At 66.0% G+C, this 18,914-nt stretch overlaps 1 protein-coding gene across 2 annotated transcripts in view; it reads left to right on the forward strand.

Moving 5' to 3' along the window:
- The window catches only part of ZNF423 (zinc finger protein 423), a 174,596-nt gene that overhangs the window by 31,119 nt on the left and 124,563 nt on the right, over positions 1 to 18,914 (forward strand). For both annotated transcript variants that reach the window (XM_036440749.2, XM_045582886.1), the window contains exon 2: positions 5,995 to 6,054. In XM_036440749.2, the coding sequence (XP_036296642.1) occupies positions 5,995 to 6,054 (60 nt within the window). The remainder of the gene's footprint in view (positions 1 to 5,994; positions 6,055 to 18,914) is intronic.

Here is an 18,914-nt window from a genome sequence, read left to right on the forward strand (position 1 = left end):
AAGGGGTCCTCCCCACGCCCTCATGGCGGCCGCCGGGCCCCGAGGCCTTGGGCACTGCCAGCACGCTAAGGGTTACCGGGGCGGTAGCCGTGCCCGCTGCTGGCCCAGCCCTGTCCGCTTGCTCTGTGACTCTGCTCCGGCCACACCACCTCTCTGTGCCTCAGCGTCCTCGCCCGTCCAGCAGACAGTGGCCCGGAGAAGCGGTTTCCCGCCGGCCCCCATGGACCATGATGGGCCCACCAGGAGGCTGAGTGGGGTGGGGGCCAGGCTCCCTGGAGGGCAGTACACCTGCCGGCGGTCCCGCTGCCCCGGGAGGATGTCCTCCGTCTCGGAAGGTTCCAGAAGCCCCCGTCGAGGGCAGCGTGGCTGGCTGACGTGGAGTGTTGCCTGTGGACAGCCTGGGTGCCCCTGGTGGTGAGGCCCAGGATTGAAGTGGAACAATATGGAATTAAAAAAAAATTTAACTGGCCAAAACCGGTGTAGCTCAGTGGATAGAGCGTCGGCCTGTGGACTGAAGGGTCTAGGGTTTGATTCCGGTCAAGGGCATGTACCGTGGTTGCGGGCACATCCCTAGTAGGGGGTGTGCAGGAGGCAGCTGATCGATGTTTCTCATCGAAGTTTCTAACTATCCCTCCCCCTTCCTCAATTAATATTTAAAAAAGTTAATTGCTGCCCGGCCAGTGTGGCTCAGTGGTGGAGCATCCACGCATGAACCAAGAGGTTGCTGCTGGTTTGATTCCCGGTCAGGGCACAGTCCCGGGTTGTGGGCTCCATCCCCAGTGCGGGGCGTGCAGGAGGCAGCGAGCCATGATTCTCTCTCATCATGGATGTTTCTCTCTCCCTCTCTGAAACCAATAAAAATATATTTTAAAAAATGCTATTGAACGCACAGGGCACGCAATTCCAGACGCCCTGGCCCGCTGCTTCCTCTCCCCGGACCACTGTGTTCTGGTCTCTGGTTCCATGAAATCCCATGTACGTGCTCACGCAGGAGAAACACGGATTTCCTCTCCCCTCCCCTGAACAGGGCAGTCCCCAGGCCCCGCCCCTCTCCCCGGCCGGCCGGCCGGGAGGGGCTGCATGTCCGCCCCGGGGCACCGTGTTTGTTCAGTTAACTTTCTAGGGTTAAAGCTGCACCTGCCAGGCTCACTGCGCAGCTGGTGAACTTCAGCCACCGCAGGCCAGCCTCGGAGCAAGACAGCCAGGCCTGCTTCCTGGAGCCTGGCCCTGCCCTGGCCCCGCCCCCCGCCTCAATCCCCGCCCTGGTCCCGCCCCCCAGCGACCCCAGCCTCACCCGAAAGTGTGAGATTTGAACGCCCGTGTATTCATTTTCATGGGTTTTTGCAAAACGGCCGGCAGCACGTCGAGGGGAGATGTCCCCGGCGGGCGCGCTGGGTGAGAAGCAGGGCTGTTAAGCTCCCTGACCTCCCAAGGTGCCGGCGCTCCATTCCAGGGCGATGGCGTGATGGCGGGACCAGCCTGAGCTACCACCCCCTGGGCCATGGCGGCTTTGTCTCCTGCTGCTGCTGCCCTCAGCCCCGGGCTCCCCGGTTTGGTATGAGACATTGCTCCTGGGGTGCAGACCACCCCTGGGACATGGGGGGCGGGTGCTATGCCCCAGGCTCTTCATGGCTCGCTCCGCCCCGTCTCTCCTTGCAGCCCGGGGACCAGCCCGGTGCAGGGGAGCGTGGCGGCCTGGGCGGGGTGGGGTGCAGGGCCGGAGAGGGCTGGGTCTGGAACCTGGCGTTGCCCTCGTCTGTGTGGCCTTGGCTGGGTGTCTGAACCTCTCTGAGCCCAGGGCTCCTCTCGTGTGCAGTGAGGATGCGCAGCCCTCACGGCTCGCACGGGGCGATGGGAGGGTGGCACGGGCGCTGCCTGGAGCCCGGCCGTGGCGCCTCCGGGTCCCCAGGCCCGAGCTGCCCGGGACGCGGGAGAGGAGGGGGACAGCCCCGCTTCTCCTGTGGCATCGGCGCCAGCGCGCACATGGCTGTCGGCGGGGCCTGTGGCCGGGGGGCCCCGGGCAGCTGTCCTGGTCCCGGTCTGGCTTCCCTGCGGGTGGGGGGCTCGGAGGCCAGCGGCAGCCCATTCTGTTCCAGGAGCTGCTGTTCCAGGCGCTGCGGGGTCTCTGGTCTCCTCAGCGGCCTGGTCGCCCCATGTCCAGCGCGAGGCAGGGACTGGCTGAGCGGGGAGAAGCCGGCTGGCCTGTGAGAAGGTGCAGATTCCTATCCGCGTGCAGCTCTCCGGCCTCCGGGGAAACACGGGAGCCAGCCAGCCCGCCGCCGTGGCAGCTGGGCCCGGGCAGGGGCTGGGGGAGGGGGTGGGCTGGGGTCCCCTCCCCTGTGTCCCTCTCTGGTGTCCCTGCCTTCATTTGAGACCCTCACCCAGGAGAGCCTGCCCAGGCCAGCTCTCACCTCGTCTCCTCTGCGTCTCGAATGCCCGGGGTCTCTGTTCTGCTTGCTCCCCGCCCCCGCCAGCAGCCCCCCGGCCCCCAGGGGGACCTTCCCGGCTCTTCCTCCTCGGAGCTCCCTGTAGGACGTGCACTGGTGGGTCCCGGTGTGGGACCCCTGGAGGCCACAAAGCCAGCTCAGCCCGTCTTCCCTGAGATAGCTCTGGGCCCCCTGAGCCTGCCCCCCCCCCCCCCCCAATGACCAGTGTTCGGTCATTCACTCTCCCTCCTCAGATGTGGTTTCAAGGCTCCTCATGACCCCGGGCCTCTCCTTGGCCTCCTGCCTTTAGCCTTGAACTTCTTGCAGGGGACTTTGCAGCTCTGACTTCCATGTCCTCCCCACCCCTGCCCCTCCCGAGGGCCGTGCCTGAGGTCCCGCCTCTGTAAGAAAAGGGACGTATCCACGCACGGACAGCATCCTGGAAGGCCGGCCACCCCGCTGCCTCTGGCATTTCCGAGCGGGGCCTTATGTGTTGGTTTTATTTTTCTCCTACTGTCCCCAAGCCTTGCTCTGTCCCGCACAGCGGGATGGTGGGGCTGTGAGGATTAACGGGGTGACGGGAGAGCGTGCTCAGCCTGGGGCCCGGCCCCGGGGCCACCTCAAGGCGCTCCGCTGCCCAGCCTGGTCCTCCGCGTGCTCGGGGGCCTGGAGCCGTGGACAGAGCCTCCCGGCGCCCACTGCCTCCCAGTGCGGCTGTGCGCCCATTTCACAGGTGTGCACACTGAGTCCGAGGCCCAAGGTTCATGCTTGGGCTCCAGGCTACGAGCCTCACCATCTGCTACGCTCCTCAGAAGGTTTGGGGGTGGGCTGCCGGCCCTGGGGGGGGGGGGGCCGTGCACCTGGCCCAGATCCCTTTCTGGGGCCTCTGCTTTTCAGAGAAGACCCCTCACCTCATGCAGAGGCCACAGGGGCATTCAGTACCGTGCCAGGCCCGGGTGGGGAATGGCTCCTCCGACAGACGGACAGGGGACCTGGGCCCTGGAAGGACACTCCAGCCCCAGACCCCTGCTGCCCTTGTCGCCACCCTCCTTTGCACCCCCAGCCCCACAGCCGGCCCTCAGCAGTGGGCCAGAGGGACGTGACCCCGGGCGGTGCGGGAGCGGCTGTGTGGGTGCTGGGCTGGGACGGAGGCTCCTCCTGGCCGTCCCGCCGCCCCCCGAGGCGGGAAGTTAGATAAACACGCCAAGCCGTATCACAGGACGCGCGGCAAACGGACCTGGTCCCCACGGGGCCCACATCTGGCAAGTGTGGCCTCGTGGGGCCTCGGGAAGAGGCAGATGTGGGGGCAGGAAGGCTCGGGGGGCCCCCCTTCCGGGGCCGAGCCTCCTCCTGGGGCTCTGTGCCAGCCTCCGGGGCGGGGGAGCTGCCGCCCTGGCCTGGGGGAGGGGCTCCCCTAAGCCTCTCCGAGGTGGCTTCTCCCCGGCCGGCCGGCCGGCCTGGTGCTGGTGCTGGAGCTGGAGGCTGGGAGACGGGCCAGGCTGGTGAGACCCGGACGCCGGGCCGGGCCGGGCCAGTGGGGCCGCGTCAGACTGCCCCCACCGTACCCGTCCTTGCTGAGGTCGTGCAGTTTGAGCTGCTTTTCCGGAGCTCCGTCTCGGAGCCGGGGGCTCCCGTTGGAAAAGGGGCCACAGACTCCTAAGACCTGCAGCCTGGATGGCCGTCCTTCCTGAAGTGGGGTTTCCACGTCCGTGTCCAAGGGGCTCAGAGCCGGGTCTGTGGTTGAAGTAGAGACTTCATTCCCAGGTGGGGCATGATTGGTGATTCTCTCTCATCATGGATGTTTCTTTCTGTCTTTCTCTCCCTTCCTCTCTGAAATCAATAAAAATATACATAAGAAAGGAAAAAAGGTATTTGAGTCAAAGAAGGAAGTTGATGTAAAGAGAGCGCTACCCTGCTCTGTGCTGGTCCCCTCCCCCCGAGTCTTCTCAGCGCCCCGGCCTGTGGACAGAGAGGCCCCCTCTGAGCTCCGGGCTGTGGGTGGCGGGTGGGGTCCCGGTGCCCGGGGGCCTGCCTGCCGCCTCACTGGCTCCCATGTGCCCTTGTGTGTCCACACCCTGGTCCTTACTGCTGCCGCTCGTTTCTGTCTCGCTCTGAGATTGAGGTAATTCTGCATCCTCTACACATAGGGTGTGTGCTCCTTCCTCCATCCGTTCATTCATTCATTCACCTGTGCATCTGTTTGTTCATTCATTCGTTCATTCAACCATCTATCCATCCAGTCAATCACTCACTGAGCTCCGATACTGTGCTAGCCCCAGGGGGCACAGTGATGCTTGTCACTACAAACTCACAGCCTGACTGCTGGAAAGTCAAGGTCAGAGTGGCCGTTCTCTCTCCATAGCGGCTCGCTCGGCATCGGTGTTCGCCCGGGACACTCGGTGCTTACTAAGGTGGAAACTGCCACACACACGGGGGCAGTTTGTCTCCACAGCCTGCAGACGGGCACACCCTTCGGCCCGCGCGCCGGCTTCCGGGAGCGTCACCTAGGAGCAGTCCCTGCCAGGCCGCGCCACGTGTGTGTGCGTGGCTGGTGCCCGGCAGCAGGGCATCGGCTCGGTCAGGCCTGGAGCCCCGGGGAGTGGACCGCGGTGTGGGTCATCATGGTGCCCGTCCCCATGGGTGCCGTGAAGGGCGTTCGCGCTGCTTTGCCGTTAGAGACCAGTCCCAGGACGGTCCGTGTGGTCCAGGTTCACACCCTGTTACAGCCGCGGGAAAGTTACAACAACGTAAAACACAGTTGCAACAATGTATCTGAACTCGGAAACAGTTGCGCTCTCCGTGTCCTCATTGAAACTTACATGTGTTTCTTAGCTTTCTCCCTCACCCACGTGGGTTACTTCGCTCAGAAACATACAAAGAGAAAAAGATGCCGGATCTTTTTTTTTTTTTTTTTTTTTAAATATATTTTATTGATTTTTTTTAGGGGGCGGTGGGGGGAAGGTGAGGACGCCCCGTTCCTGTCCAGCCTTGCTCTGTGGGCCCCGGGGTGGAGTGTTAACCTGAGCTGCTTTCTGGTGTCACCGGCTCATGACCACTGGCCTCACGAGAGTTGACCTCAGGTCTGTTTGGGGGTCCGGTCTCACAGGCTGGCACAGCACCCCGCGCTCTGCCAGCCTGTGAGAGGGCCCTTGTGTGTTTCTTGGGACCAGGGGGAAAGCTGCCACGCCTGGTGGTGGTGTAAGGAGGCGGCTGTCTGCAGATCGGGCGTGTGTGTGTGTGTGTGTGTGTGTGTGTGTCTGTCTGCGTCTCGCTCTGATAGATAGGGGAGGGGGATTCCGCATCTGCATCCGATTGGAGACAGATCTGGGGTTGATTGGTGATGTCTGCCAGGGGCACAGGGAGGGACACAGCCCTCACTTGCGACTCTTTCGTATGCTGATGATTTTGCACCCGTGAAGCCAGTACAGTCCTCTTTGTAGACTTTACCCCTCCTCCGGGTCACGGTGTCACAGGGACCCCCACGAATGATTTCTCTTCCTCTCTGTGCCCCGCCCCATGACCCCTTTGTGCCGCCTCAAACTCACTGCCCATCTCTGTTCTCTTTCAGTCGAAGAGGGGGAGGCCTTGGACTTCTCGCTGGCCTGGGATTCCTCCGTGACGGCCTCAGGTAAGCGCCCTGCGACTGGGGGGTGGGGAGTCTCGGGGACCCTTCCCCCGGGGGGGGGGGGACCGGCTGGGGCCTGGAAAAGCCACCGGGCTGGTCATGCCAATCGTCCGCCTCCGGCCCAGACGGCCCCGGGCAGCCCGGTTTCAGACAGCTCCGTGTGGCCAGTGAAACCTGTTACACGGGCCACGCTTTCTCGGGTGGGCACGCTCCGGTGGGCCACGCGTCCCACGGCTCGGGGTTTGGAGCCCGTGCTACGGCGCCGCTGCCCTCACTCCCTCTAATGACCAAGGCGCCGCTGTAACAGCATGTGTGTCAGGGCGGAGGCTGGGGCTCCGCCGGGCCCGACGCTTCGGGTTTTCTGCTGAGAGACGGGCCAGGGCGGGCGCCTCCCGGGAGTGGTCCATGCTGATGAGCCGTACAGCTCGAGGGGCCCGTGGTCCGGCCGACTCTGCGGCCGAGCTGGCGAAGCCCCGGGTCCCCTGAGCGGGCGCTCGGGCGGTGCTGGGCGCCGGGTGGCAGGTGCAGGCTGGGAGGGCCCGGACGCGGGCGATGCCACGCCGATTGAGCGTTTCTCGGTGGATGCCAGGCACCGAGCAGACACTTGACAACGGCCTTGCCCCGGGCCAGCGCGCCAACCCCAGGAGGCGGGCGCTGCTGGGAGCGAGACCTCGCCCCCTCTCCGGCGGGCCCGTGGGGCAAAGCTGCTTTCCATCGTGTGGGGACAATGTCACTTGGCCGCATCAGAAATGGGGGCAGGTGCCCAGGCTGATGGTAGGGGAGCAAAACTTCCCCGCTCCCCCCCCCAGGCCACCTCACCCGTGGTGCTGCTGCTGGGACTTGCCAGCCTCATTTGGGGGGAGAGAGGGAGGCTGGGAGCAGTACGGGAGCAGACCCATGTCCCAGCCAGCGCCCTGGGGGGCAGGGGCTCGAACCCAGGTCCTCCTGCAGCCAGAGCCGGGGGTTTAACCTCTTCAGTGCCCAGCATCACGGAGGCCCTGGCGCTCCCTGGCCGCACAGGCCCCGGGGGTCTCTGGCTCCTCCGTCAGAGGAACAGGGGGAGCTCAGCAGTGGGGTGAGAGCGTGAGCAGGGGGCGCAGAGCTGTGGGTGCGGTGCGGCTCCTCGGCGTGGACGCGGCAGCCCGGGAGTGGGTGGTGTTCTGGTGCCGGTTGGGCTTCCTTCCATCATGGCTGCTCTGGACCACGGACGCAGCGGAGGAGGGGCCGGGATGTGACCCGGTTACCTTGGTAACAGATGCTCCCTGGCGGGGCCTGCGCAGGGACAGCCACGCCTATGGCTGGGGAGAGGCAGCCGATCTAACCAGCGGCTCGCCAGGGCCGGGCAGCCCGAGGCCTGGTTGGTGGGACCGGCGTGGGAGGCCTCTCTGCCCGCGGACAGGCCTCAGGGTCCTGGCTAACGGCACTGTTCCTCCCGCCGGGAGCCAGGCCTCCGGCTCCGGCTGCTCGCACCCGTGCGGGGGGTTACGTCGAGGCCGCCCGCCCGGAAGCAGCAGAGCCGGGCCGGGAGCCAGGCAGCTCGCGCAGGAGCGGAGCGCCTCAGCCGCCCATGGCAGACCTGCCTGGGAGGCGGTGGTCCCGGCGCTTCACTTTCGAGGGGACCCAGAGGCTGGGCGAGGGGTCAGCTCTGTGTCCGGCCCCTCCCGGGGCAGGGGGACCCGTCTCCTGGTCCAGGAGGCCCGGCTTGCCCCGGAAGGAGGAGGGGTGCGTGTGCTGTTGGCCTGTGCCGTTTCCCATCTTCAAAGGCTGGAGAGCTCTGGGCTGGGCCTCCTGCAGGGCCTCCTGCTGGATCCCAGCCGCCGCCCTGCGCCCCTGCGGTGACTGTGAGGCAGGGGTGCGGTGTGCAGGGGGAGGCGGGCCTCAGCGCCAGGGCTGCAGACTCTGTACCTACCTGCTGGGGTGGGTGAGAGGCACCTGGGTGTCCTGGGGCCTTTCAGGTCCTCTCTCTGCAGGTTTGGGCGAGGAGAGGGCTGGGGAGAGTAGTCTGTGTCCCCCGCACCCCCCCCCACACACAAAGGGGCAGCCCCTCGCCCTGCAGCCCCAGGTTTGGGCCCGCAGGGGAGGAAACAGCACAGGCCTCCCCCTGCCCCCCACCCCAGTCGTCCAGCCCCCACGCCATGACCTCTCGGAGCTGCCTCCCACCCTCGTGTTTGCTCAGCGCCCGGATTTATTATTTCAGCCGCTTCCCAGATCCCGCCGCGGCCTCGCTCTCCTCCCGCCCTCCGCTCACGCTCCTCCAGCCCTCTCCCAGCTCTGTCCCGGGAGCCAGCCTTCCCCCGAGACGTCTGGGGGACGCCTGACCCCCGTGTGACCCCCGCACCCACCCCTCTGGCTGCGGACTGGGGGTCTCGGCGGCTGCCCCGGACCCCGGCGGGCGGGGGCCGCCTCTCCTGACCCGGACGGCGCTGTGAGTGACAGCGGCGCAGGCGGGCTTCCTCTGGAGCTTTCCTTGGGGCCTCCAGCCCCTTTCCGTCCTGAAATCAGGCTGGGGAGCCTGTCCCGTCCTCATGCCTGCCCCCCCCCCCCCCCCCGGTCCCTCACTTCAGTTTCTCCCTGAGCCGTCGTCCCCCCGGCCCCGCTCCCCTCCAGCCCGGGCGTGTTTCTGGACGAGCAGAGGGAGCCGGTCCCGGGTTTGAAAGACTGACGAGCCGCGTTCCAGGTCCAGCTGGGCGTCCCTCATTAGCCGGGCCGGCCTCCGCGGGGAACGGAGCCGATGGAGCCGGGAGGGCTCGGCAGGCAGCCGCGGGCCCGGCGCTCACCGGGGGAGCGTGGCGGGCAGACCCCCGCCAGGCCGGCCCGGCTGTGCCTTTGAGAGAGCCGCGCGCCCCCCCCCCCCCCCCGGCCCGGGCGGCCTCAGAACCCTCCGGGAGGCGGTGGCGCTCGGAGGGGGCCGCGCCGTTGCCATGGTGAGCAGCCCGCGAGGCAGGGCGCCTGTGCCCTGGCACAGGGGGCGCCCTGGGGTGTGTGTGCGCGCGCGTCCAGGTGCCCGGCCCGGTCCCTCCCCCTCAGGGGCCTCAGCGCCCCTCCCCCAGGCACCCGGGCCGGGCTGTCGGGGGCCACTGTCAGGGGGATATGGAGCTTCCTGCCCCCCCTCCGGCCTCCACCAGCCGGGGCCCTGCCAGGCCCATGTCACATCCGGTGTCGTGTCCGTCCTGGGCACGTGTGTGCGGGTGGCCAGGGCGTGGTCCCCCCCAGGATCAGCACTGGTGGGGGAGGAGGGGTGGGCTGGGGGCTGGGGGCTGGGGCTGCTCTAAAAGGCCCAGGCCGAGGCCGTCACGGGATCAGCTCCAGAGGAAATGGCCAAGGTCAGCCCCATGGCGGTCCTGGCCGGCCGGCTTCCTGGGCAGCGCTCTGCGGGCCCAGCTCCCGGGTGGGCATGGTCCGCCCTGCGGCAGCCGATGGCCCGCTGGAGGCTGCGGTCAGCTCAGCTGACGTTCTCTTCCATCCTGAGGCAGGTGTGTATGCATGTGAACACACACACACAGACACACACTCACACTCATACACACTCACACACATACACTCACTCACACTCATTCACTCACCCACATGCACTCTCACACACACACAGTTACACACACACACTCACACACATACACTCACACTCATACACACTCACCCACACACACTCTCTCACACACACAGTTACACACCCACACACTCACACACAAACACAGTTACTCACACACACATACACACTCACACACATACACTCACACTCATACACACTCACCCACACACACTCTCACACACACAGTTACACACACACACACACTCTCACACACACACAGTTACTCACACACACATACACACTCTCACACACACACTCACACACACACACTCACACACAGTTACACACACACACACTCACACACACACATACACGCTCATAATACACACACAAGCTCACGCACACACTCACACTCACACACACTCATAATACACACAAGCTCATGCACACACACACACTCATGCACACACTTACACACACTTTCAAACACACATGTTTACACACACACTCTCACACACACACTCATAACACATACACTTATGCACACACACTCATGCATACACACATTCATGCACACTCACACTCACAGACACGTGCACACACATGCACAGTTACACACGTGTCCTTACCTGCTGTACACAGATACGCACACCACACTTAAATCGGGCACACACACACATATACTCGAGTATACTTACTCCCCCATAACACACACTCAGTGTTCACATACAGAATTCACCTATGTGTTCCCCCCACCCCACACATGCACACACGTGCACAAACATGCAACCCATGTGTGCAAACACAAGTACGTACAGGTGCGTGCACAGGCGCCTGCATAGTTGGCTCTCTGTATCTGTGGGTGTCGCACCAAGGATCTAACCAACTGCATTCAGGAAAAGAATCCCAGAAAGCTCCAAAAATCAAAACTTGAATTTGCCATGCGCCATGCACCGTGCACCACGCTCCATGCCCCACGCCCCATGCGGAGCCGGAGAACGCCGTGATGGCAGGCCGGTGCTTCGCGCTGAGCTAATGCAGGTCGCGTGCAGGTGCCGCGCCATCTATGCAGGGCTCCAGCCTCCGAGGGTTTTCCTAGCCGCAGGTCCTGGAACCAGTCCCCGTGGATGCCACGGAGGACTGTGCACGCTCACGGGTGCCTACACATACACAGTGCACACAGGCACACACTCAGTGTGTGTGTGTGTGTACAACCAGGACACGCGCACCCCCACGCCCTCTGCCCCCCCCCCTCGGCGTGCAGATGTGCAGTGAGGCCTGCTCCTGGGGTGTCTGTCTCCAGCAGGAGGACGGTGCTCCCCTGGCGGCTGTCCATGGCGCCCCCCCCCCCCGCCCCCAATGCTCTCCATGGTCTGTGGTTTCTTTGTTGCACCATCAGAGTCAGAGATTCTTTCCACCCAAAGATTTGCACCCCTGCCGCGGGCCAGACATAGAACCCAGCGCCCATCTGTCCGTCCCCCGCCTGGCCGGCTCTGGCCCAGGGCGCCCCACCCCCAGCGTGGACAGGACTGCGCCTCCCCCTGCACCTGCCCCTTTAAGAGCTGGGGCCTGGCGGGCCATCCCCGGTGTCCGGCGGGGGCGGGGGGGGGGGGCGGACAGCTGTGGCGGGGGAGGCGCTGCGAGCTCCTCGGGGCCTCTGCAGCCCGCGATGCCGGGGAAGCAGAGACAAAGGCCGACAACGGCCCCTTCCCTCCCGGGCGGCCTCCACGGGGCCTGCTGGGTGGCCTCTGGGGGCCCCTGTTATTTCCTGAGCTGGCCGCGGGCTCCTGGCCGGCGCACATGGCAGGAAGCGGGCTGGGCATCTCCCCCCACCGCCCCCCGACCGCCCCCCCAACCCCCCATAACTCCCCACCCGCCGGGCCGGGCCTGCTCCCGGCCCGCCCTGCCCGGCCCGTCCTGCCCAGGTCCGCCGGCGTCCCAGGAGGGGAGACATGACCCCGTCCCGCTGACCTCTCCCTCCCGCAGACCCACGTGCTCCGCCATCTGCGCCGCGGCCCCGTGTCTGCCCCGAGCCTTTGTGGCCGGAGCGCGGGGCCCCCAGCGCCGAGGCCCAGGCCGGGCCGGGAGCAGGGGCCGGCTTTTAATGAATTCATCGCGATTGTGCGAGAAACAAACTTAGATCCAGGGTTAGGGTTACCTTGGCGGCTAAAGTTACGGTGAGGGTTAGGGTTACCCAGCCCTGAGGACTGAGAGGAACATGGGCGTTGGAGTTACAGACCTTTGTCTGAGTCCTGCACTAATCACCTCGTTTATCACCTCATTACCAGGTGTCCCCGTCCTGGGCAGGCATCCTGTGCTCCTTGTAGGCGAGGAGACAGCAGGCAGTGAGTACGCAGCAACTGCTGACGCCTGTGTGGCTCAGTGGATAGAGCGTCGACCTGCGGACGGAAAAGTCCCCGGTTCGATTCCGGTCAAGGGCATGAACCTTGGTTGCGGGCACATCCCCAATGAGGGGTGTGCAAGAGGCAGCTGATCGATGATTTTCTGTCATCAATGTTTCTAGCTCTCTGTCCTTCTCCCTTTCCTCTCTGTGAAAAATCAATAAAATATATATTTTTAAAAATACGCAGCGACGTAGCTGCTCGGCCGTGAGGTTGGACGCGATGGAGGTTTTCACCTCCAGGACGCCCTGAAATCGACACGGTCCTGGGGTATGTGAGCACATAGATGCCGCATGTTCAGCACGGTGCCTGGCACCCCCACCCCCCAAATGCCCGCCCCGGTGATTATTCCTGAGACAAGACGACGTGGCTCACGTGGGCATCTAATGATGCCAGGAGCTTCCTGGCAGCCTAGGCGAAAAGAGAAAGAGGATGGAGGGCAGTGCGGCTGGCCTTGTCTGATCCCAGGGCTTGGGGCAGAGGAATGCTGGTCCTGACTGCGTCCTCGGTCATCACTGAGCAGACGGCAGGCCGGGTCTCAGTAACAACGGGGCCCACGGCACACAGACGTTTCTCTGAAGCCGACTGTGGACGGGCACCCAGCTCCGCGCACACCAGCCCTGAGTGACCCGCAGTGCGGCCGGGAGGGGTCCGGGCAGCCACCAGGCTTCGCCGGCCGCACCTGAGTGCCTGGTGGGATGGATGCAGGCAGGTTCATTGCTTTCACACAGGCACACCTTGGGGAGGTGATTCCCATGTCTTACACCTCAGAGTCCCCCCTTTTAAAAAACATGTTCTTATTGATTTCAGAGAGCAGAGGAGAGAGAGAGAGAGAAACACCAGGATGAGAGAATCATGATCAGCTGCCTCCTGCACGGCCCCTGCTGAGTATAGAGCCCGCAATCCGGGCTGTGCCCTGACTGGGAATCGAACCGGGACCTCCTGGTTACTAGGTCAATGCTCCACCACTGACCTCACCGGCCGATGAGTAAGTACCCCGTTTTTGTGAGGACCAGCTATCCCCAACTCATGGAGCCTTGGGACACAGTTTGGGAAGCCCTTTGCATCCTTAGGTTTTGAGCTCAGCAGCTCGGGGACAGCTCACCCACCGCACCCCTGCTCCGTCCAGACTGTAGTCTGCCCTTTGGGCTGCGTGGGCCTGAGGGCTGTCACTCAGGAGCCGCCGCCTCCCCATCTTCACCGTTTCTTTAAAAAAATATTTCTTTATTGATTTCAGAGAGGAAGGGAGAGGGTTAGAGAGATAGAAACATCCATGATGAGAGAGAATCATGGATTAGCTGCCTCCTGCACGCCCCCTGTTGGGGATGGAGCCCACAACCTGGGCATGTGCCCTTGTCCGGAATCGAACCTGGGACCCTTCTATCCGAAGGCTGACGCTCTATCCACTGAGCCACACCGGCCGGGCCCCATGTTCCCTGTTGACAGGGCTCTTGCCTTGGCCGGCTTTATCCGAGCACACCCCAGCTTCCAGGAGGGGCAGAGTCTGGGAAACAGGCTCAGGGCTTCTTGTTCGGGGTCTTCCCGTAGACACATCTGTGCCTAATGCACCCCCACACGCCCCCCTCTGCTCCGAGCGCGGATGACCTTGTCCTGTGCCCAGCCCCCCTCTGGTGCCCTCCCCCACCTGGGAGGCAGGACGGGGCCAGGCCTGCAGGAGGCCCGCCCGCGGCCCCCGGCCCGGTGTCTGGCGGGCGCCCCGTGGAGTTTCCATGGTGAGCGAGGCTCCTTCGGCCCCCGGGTGGGACTTTCCATCGGGTGGAAACCTGACCCGCGGGCCGGGCAGGAGGAAATGCCTTCCCGGAGCGAGCGGGGAGACAAAGAGGAGCGGGGCCAGCCCGGGCCTGCCGCCAGAGCCCCTGCCTCCTGCAGAGCCACAGCGCGGGGACCCGGTCCGCCCTGCTGCCCGGCCCCGCCCCTCCGCGAAGGCCAGCGCCTGGGCGGCTGGGGGCCCCTGCTGCCCTGAGCCCGGCCGCCCCGGCCTTGAGGTGGGGTGTGCCTGCAGCTCCTGTGGAGATGGGGGCAGCCAGGGGCTCAGGGGCTGGGCAGGACGAGGCCTCGCCTCTCGCTGCCACTCTGCCCCCGGCCCCCCTCGCCGTCTCACTGGCCTCTGAAGTGGCACGTGGACCTCAGGGACCGTCACGCTGCTCAGAGAGGCCAGCGTCCTGCCTGGCGTCACGCAGCAGGCGTGCGCGGAGCCGCACTGGCCCCCCCGCCTGCCGGCAGCCCCATCGCAGTCGTTACAGTGCAGCCACCTCTAACGGGGAGGACCGTCTCCCAGCATGCACACGGCCGGGACGTTCTGCAGGTCTAGCCACCTGCTCTGCTGCTGCTGGCTCGGCCTCAGTGCTGGTGTCACAGGGCCTGTCCCGCTGTGGGGTGGTGGCCGTGAGCCCCAGTCCCCGCCGACGGGATCCCGACAGGCTTCCTCCTGTCACTAGCAAGCGCTGTCGAGCACCTACTAAGCCACCCAGGTGACAGAGTCAGCGGATAAACACGGACATGTTTACCCCGGGGCGCGGCCCGCAGGGCGGCCAGTCAGAGGGAGGGTGCGGAGGAGGGGCAGTGTGGCCGGGTGGGAGGCGGCCGAGAGGGCCTGAGCCGTGTCACTGAAGGACATCGACCCCGGAGGACCCAGGGCCGAGGGGCAGGAGGTGGGGAGGAGGGAGAGGCGGCAGTAGCTTTCGGGGCCTCGTGTCCTCGTGGGCCTGGGGGTTTGCCCCTGAGTGACGGGGAGCTGGGAGCGTGGGAGCGGAGGGACCCTCTGGGCAGGGGGAGCCGCCCAGGCGCTCAGAGCTAGACCGAGGCCCCCACCCCCCCCCCCAACACACACACACACAGTTCGCCCAGACAGAACAAAGGAGTTCAGGTCTGGGTGCAGGGAGGCGTGCATCAGCGGGAGGGAGGAGGGAGGAGGGAGGAGGGAGGAGGAAGGAGAGAGGAGAGAGGAGGAAGAAGAGAGGAGGGAGGAAGAAGGAGAGAGGAGAGGAGGGAGGAGGGAGGAGAGAGGAGGGACAAAGCAGATAGAGGAGGCGCTGGGAGGTCAGGGAGGTGGGAGGACACACAGGAGAGGCAGGGTCCCCCCAATCTTTCAGAAAGAAGGGGGTCCCTGGGCAGGTCCAGAGCTTTCCGAAGTGGGTGCCATGGCCTTGCTGGGACCCGCTCTTCCTGCAGAGGGGGACGCGTTGCCGGAGGTTTCTGCGGATGGGAGGGGAGAGCAGCCCCGCTTCCTTCGCTGGGAAGATTCTGGGGCGAGCAGAGATGGGGTTCAGGGGTTAATGAAGTGAACTTGCGTCTGCAGACTGGCCCACCGGGGGGCGGGGGTGTCTGCGCCCAGCCCCCTCCCGGCTCCCGCGCAGGCAGTGTGCCCGCGGCCGGTCAGGGTGGCGTCCGGGAGCCGCCCGTCCACGCCGCCCGCTGTGCGCGAGCCCGCGGAAGTGGGCCAGCCGCGCCCGCGCCGGATTAGGGGGACGTGGAACGGATTAAAGATCAGAAATGTTAATTAAGAAGTGGTCTTTTCTAATAGGGGCACGCGCCCGAGAAGCGGGAGGGTCGTCTTGTTTTGGCAGCGCGGCTCCTGCGGTAACGAAAGCGGTCTGCGGGCGGCGGGGGGACCGGCCGGAGGCTCCTCGGAAGGACGTCTCTGTCTGAATCAATTAGCGGGGAGGACGGAGGGCCGGGCGGCCGGCGGGCGTGCGGGCGGGCGCTGGGCGTGGCGGGAGGGCTGCATGAACCTGCAGAGAAGCCCGTCCGAGTCCCGGGTCCCGGGGCCGGCTGGAACGGGGAGCCCCAGGGAACCTGTTGGGCGGGCCTTCCTGAGGTCTGGCTGCTTCCGGGGTGAGGGCTGAGGCCTGCTGGGACCAGGCCCACCTCCATGGGAACTCCCTGTGTGACCCTGGGCTGTGCCCGCCCCTCTCCGACCGCTCCTTTTCTATCAATTGTGGGTGGCACAAGGCTAAGGGGACCAGACGTCCCGCTTTTGGCAGGACAGTCCCGATTTCTTACAATTTGCCCCGCGTCCCGAGGCGTTTTAAAGAAGTCCCGATTTTTGGAAAGAAATAAATCGGGACTTTTTTAAAGTGTCCGCCTCCTGCCAGGGCGGCCATTGCTGGCGGAGAGGAGCGTGCGGTGCCCGCGGCCGCCTCCTTCCTGTGGCCGGTGTCGTCCGTCCCCGTGAGTCAGAGCCGGCAGCTGGAGCGGGGACGGCGGCTCCCGGGGGACCCCGCTTCCCAGAACCCGCACGCTGTCTGCCCCCACCGGCCCCCCAAACGGAAGAGCGGGGCCTTCCTGGCAGCCCCGGGGCGGCCCCAGGGGCGGCGGGCCGGCCGGCGGGGGCCGGTGACGAAGCCCAGGAAGCGTCCGGAGGGGAGCGAGAGGAAGCCCGCGGCCAGGGTTTCCTTCCGCGAGGGAATTTTCTAGACTTTCCCTGGCGCGGCGCACGGAGGTGGGGGCAGGAAGCGGTGGTGAGCGTGCGTGTGTGTGTGTGCGTGTGCACACGTGTGAGTGACACCCAGACACGGGCTCCCGGGCCCCCGCAGACCCGCTCCGCGCTCCCGCACAAAGCGAGTTCTTTTCCTGGAGCCACCGTCGCAGGATCGTGATGGGGACTCCGTCTGCCAGTCCTGCCTCTTCTTTCGTCCTCACCCGGGTGCTTTCTCCCGTGCAAGGCGGGGGAGACAGAGAGGAACGTCGGAGTGAGAGAAACACATCGGCTGGCTGCCTCTGGAATAGGGCTAAGGGCATGGACCTTGGTTGCGGGCACATCCCCAGTAGGAGGTGTGCAGGAGGCAGCTGGTCGATGTTTCTCTCTCATCGCTGTTTCTCTCTCATCGCTGTTTCTAACTCTCTCTCCCTCTGTAAAAATTCAATAATAATAATAAAAAAAATCAATAAAATACATTCTAAAAAACACACACACACAAAAGGAAACAAAAAATTTACAACCCAGGTGCATGCCCTTGACTGGGAATTGAACTTGAGACCCTTGGGTCTGTGCGTCGATACACTAACCACTGAACAAACAGCCGGTGGCCACCCTGTTTTAAAGACCGCGGGACCGGACTTAGGGCCGGAGACAGAGGCTTGTGGAAACAGGTGCCGGGGCCCCCTTTTCACAAAAGGGCTGCGGCATGTGGCCTGCGTTTTAACAGGCCCCGTGGCCAGGGGCACCCCCCCCCCCCAAGCCAGCCTGCGTCTCGGGGACCTCAGACGCACACAGTGGCTCTCGGGGCGCCCAGCAGCGAGGAGCCCTTCGCGGAGACGCAGACCCCGCCTCCGGGGCCTCTCCCGGCCCCTCTCCGGCTCCTCTCCCGGGGCCGTGGACCCGGGCCGTGGACCCCGGCCGTGGACCTGGGCTGTGGACCTGGGCCGTGGACCCGGGCCGTGGACCCCGGCCGTGGACCTGGGCTGTGGACCTGGGCCGTGGACCCGGGCCGTGGACCCCGGCCGTGGACCTGGGCCGGGCGAGGGGACCGGCCTGAGCCCCCCCAGGCGCCGCGTTGGGGGCAGGCTCTCCAGCCCCGTCCTCAGGAGAGGTCCCAGCCCGAGCGGAGCCGCTGGGGTGTGAAAAGGTGGCAGATGGGCGTGCGGCTCGGACCCCGTCCTTGTCAAACCGCGGCCGCGTGTGTCCGGGAAGGTGAGATCGCGCTCATCAGAGCCGGCACGGCGCGGACGCTGCGCGGGGACCTGCCGACTCCGCCTCAGACCGGCCGTGCCCCCCCCCCCCCCCCCCCATGCCGGGCGTGGGCGTCTCCGTAACCAGAACAGCCGAGCTTCCTTTTTCTGGGACAGAGATGCTCAGGGGGAGAGACACAGCTCTGGGGAGAAAGCCGGGGGTGGGGGGCGCCCCTGTCGGCTGGTACCCGCCTGGCACAGGGACCGTGGGTGCCCGTCGGCGGTCTGAGCAGAGCCTCCAAGTGGGCACCTCCGGGCTGGACCCGCCTTTCCCATAAGCGCCCGGCTCCCTGTGCCCGGCTCCCCGCGCCCAGCCCCCGCGCCCGGCTCCCCGCGCCCGGCTCCCCGCGCCCGGCTCCCCGTGCCCGGCTCCCTGCCCCGTGCCCGGCTCCCTGCGCCCGGCTCCCCGTGCCCGGCTCCCTGTGCCCGGCTCCCTGTGCCCAGCTCCATGCGCCCGCTCCCCGCGCCCGGCTCCCCACGCCCGGCTCCCCACGCCCGGCTCCCTGTGCCCAGCTCCCCGTGCCCGGCTCCCCACGCCCGGCTCCCTGTGCCCAGCTCCCTGTGCCCGGCTCCCCACGCCCGGCTCCCTGTGCCCGGCTCCCCACGCCCGGCTCCCTGTGCCCGGCTCCCTGCGCCCGGCTCCCCGCGCCCAGCTCCCCGTGCCCGGCTCCCCACGCCCGGCTCCCTGTGCCCAGCTCCCTGTGCCCGGCTCCCCACGCCCGGCTCCCCGTGCCCGGCTCCCCACGCCCGGCTCCCTGTGCCCAGCTCCCTGTGCCCGGCTCCCCACGCCCGGATCCCTGTGCCCAGCTCCCCGTGCCCGGCTCCCTGTGCCCGGCTCCCCGTGCCTGGCTCCCTGTGCCCGGCTTCCTGCGCCCAGCTCCCTGCGCCCGGCTCCCTGCCCCGCGCCCGGCTCCCTGCCCCGCGCCCGGCTCCCTGCGCCCGGATCCCCGTGCCCGGCTCCCCGCGCCCAGCTCCATGCGCCCGCTCCCCATGCCTGGCTCTCTGTGCCCGGCTCCCTGTGCCCGCCTGCCTAGCGGGGTCTCTCCTGGGACCTCCCTCCCGAGGCCAGGCAGCTGGGGCTCGGGGCTGCTGGCCGCCCCCTGGGGGTGCCCTGGCCTAAGGAGGAGGTGCCCCTCCACCAGCCTCCTCCCGGTTTACCACCGAGGACGTGGGATGCAGCACTGGGCCTACGGGAACCCGGCCTTCCGCCTGCGGAGCCGCGGGCTGTGAGCCCGGCCGGC

The sequence above is a fragment of the Pipistrellus kuhlii genome, unplaced genomic scaffold (assembly GCF_014108245.1).
Source record: "Pipistrellus kuhlii isolate mPipKuh1 unplaced genomic scaffold, mPipKuh1.p scaffold_m20_p_17, whole genome shotgun sequence".
Taxonomy (NCBI): domain Eukaryota; kingdom Metazoa; phylum Chordata; class Mammalia; order Chiroptera; family Vespertilionidae; genus Pipistrellus; species Pipistrellus kuhlii.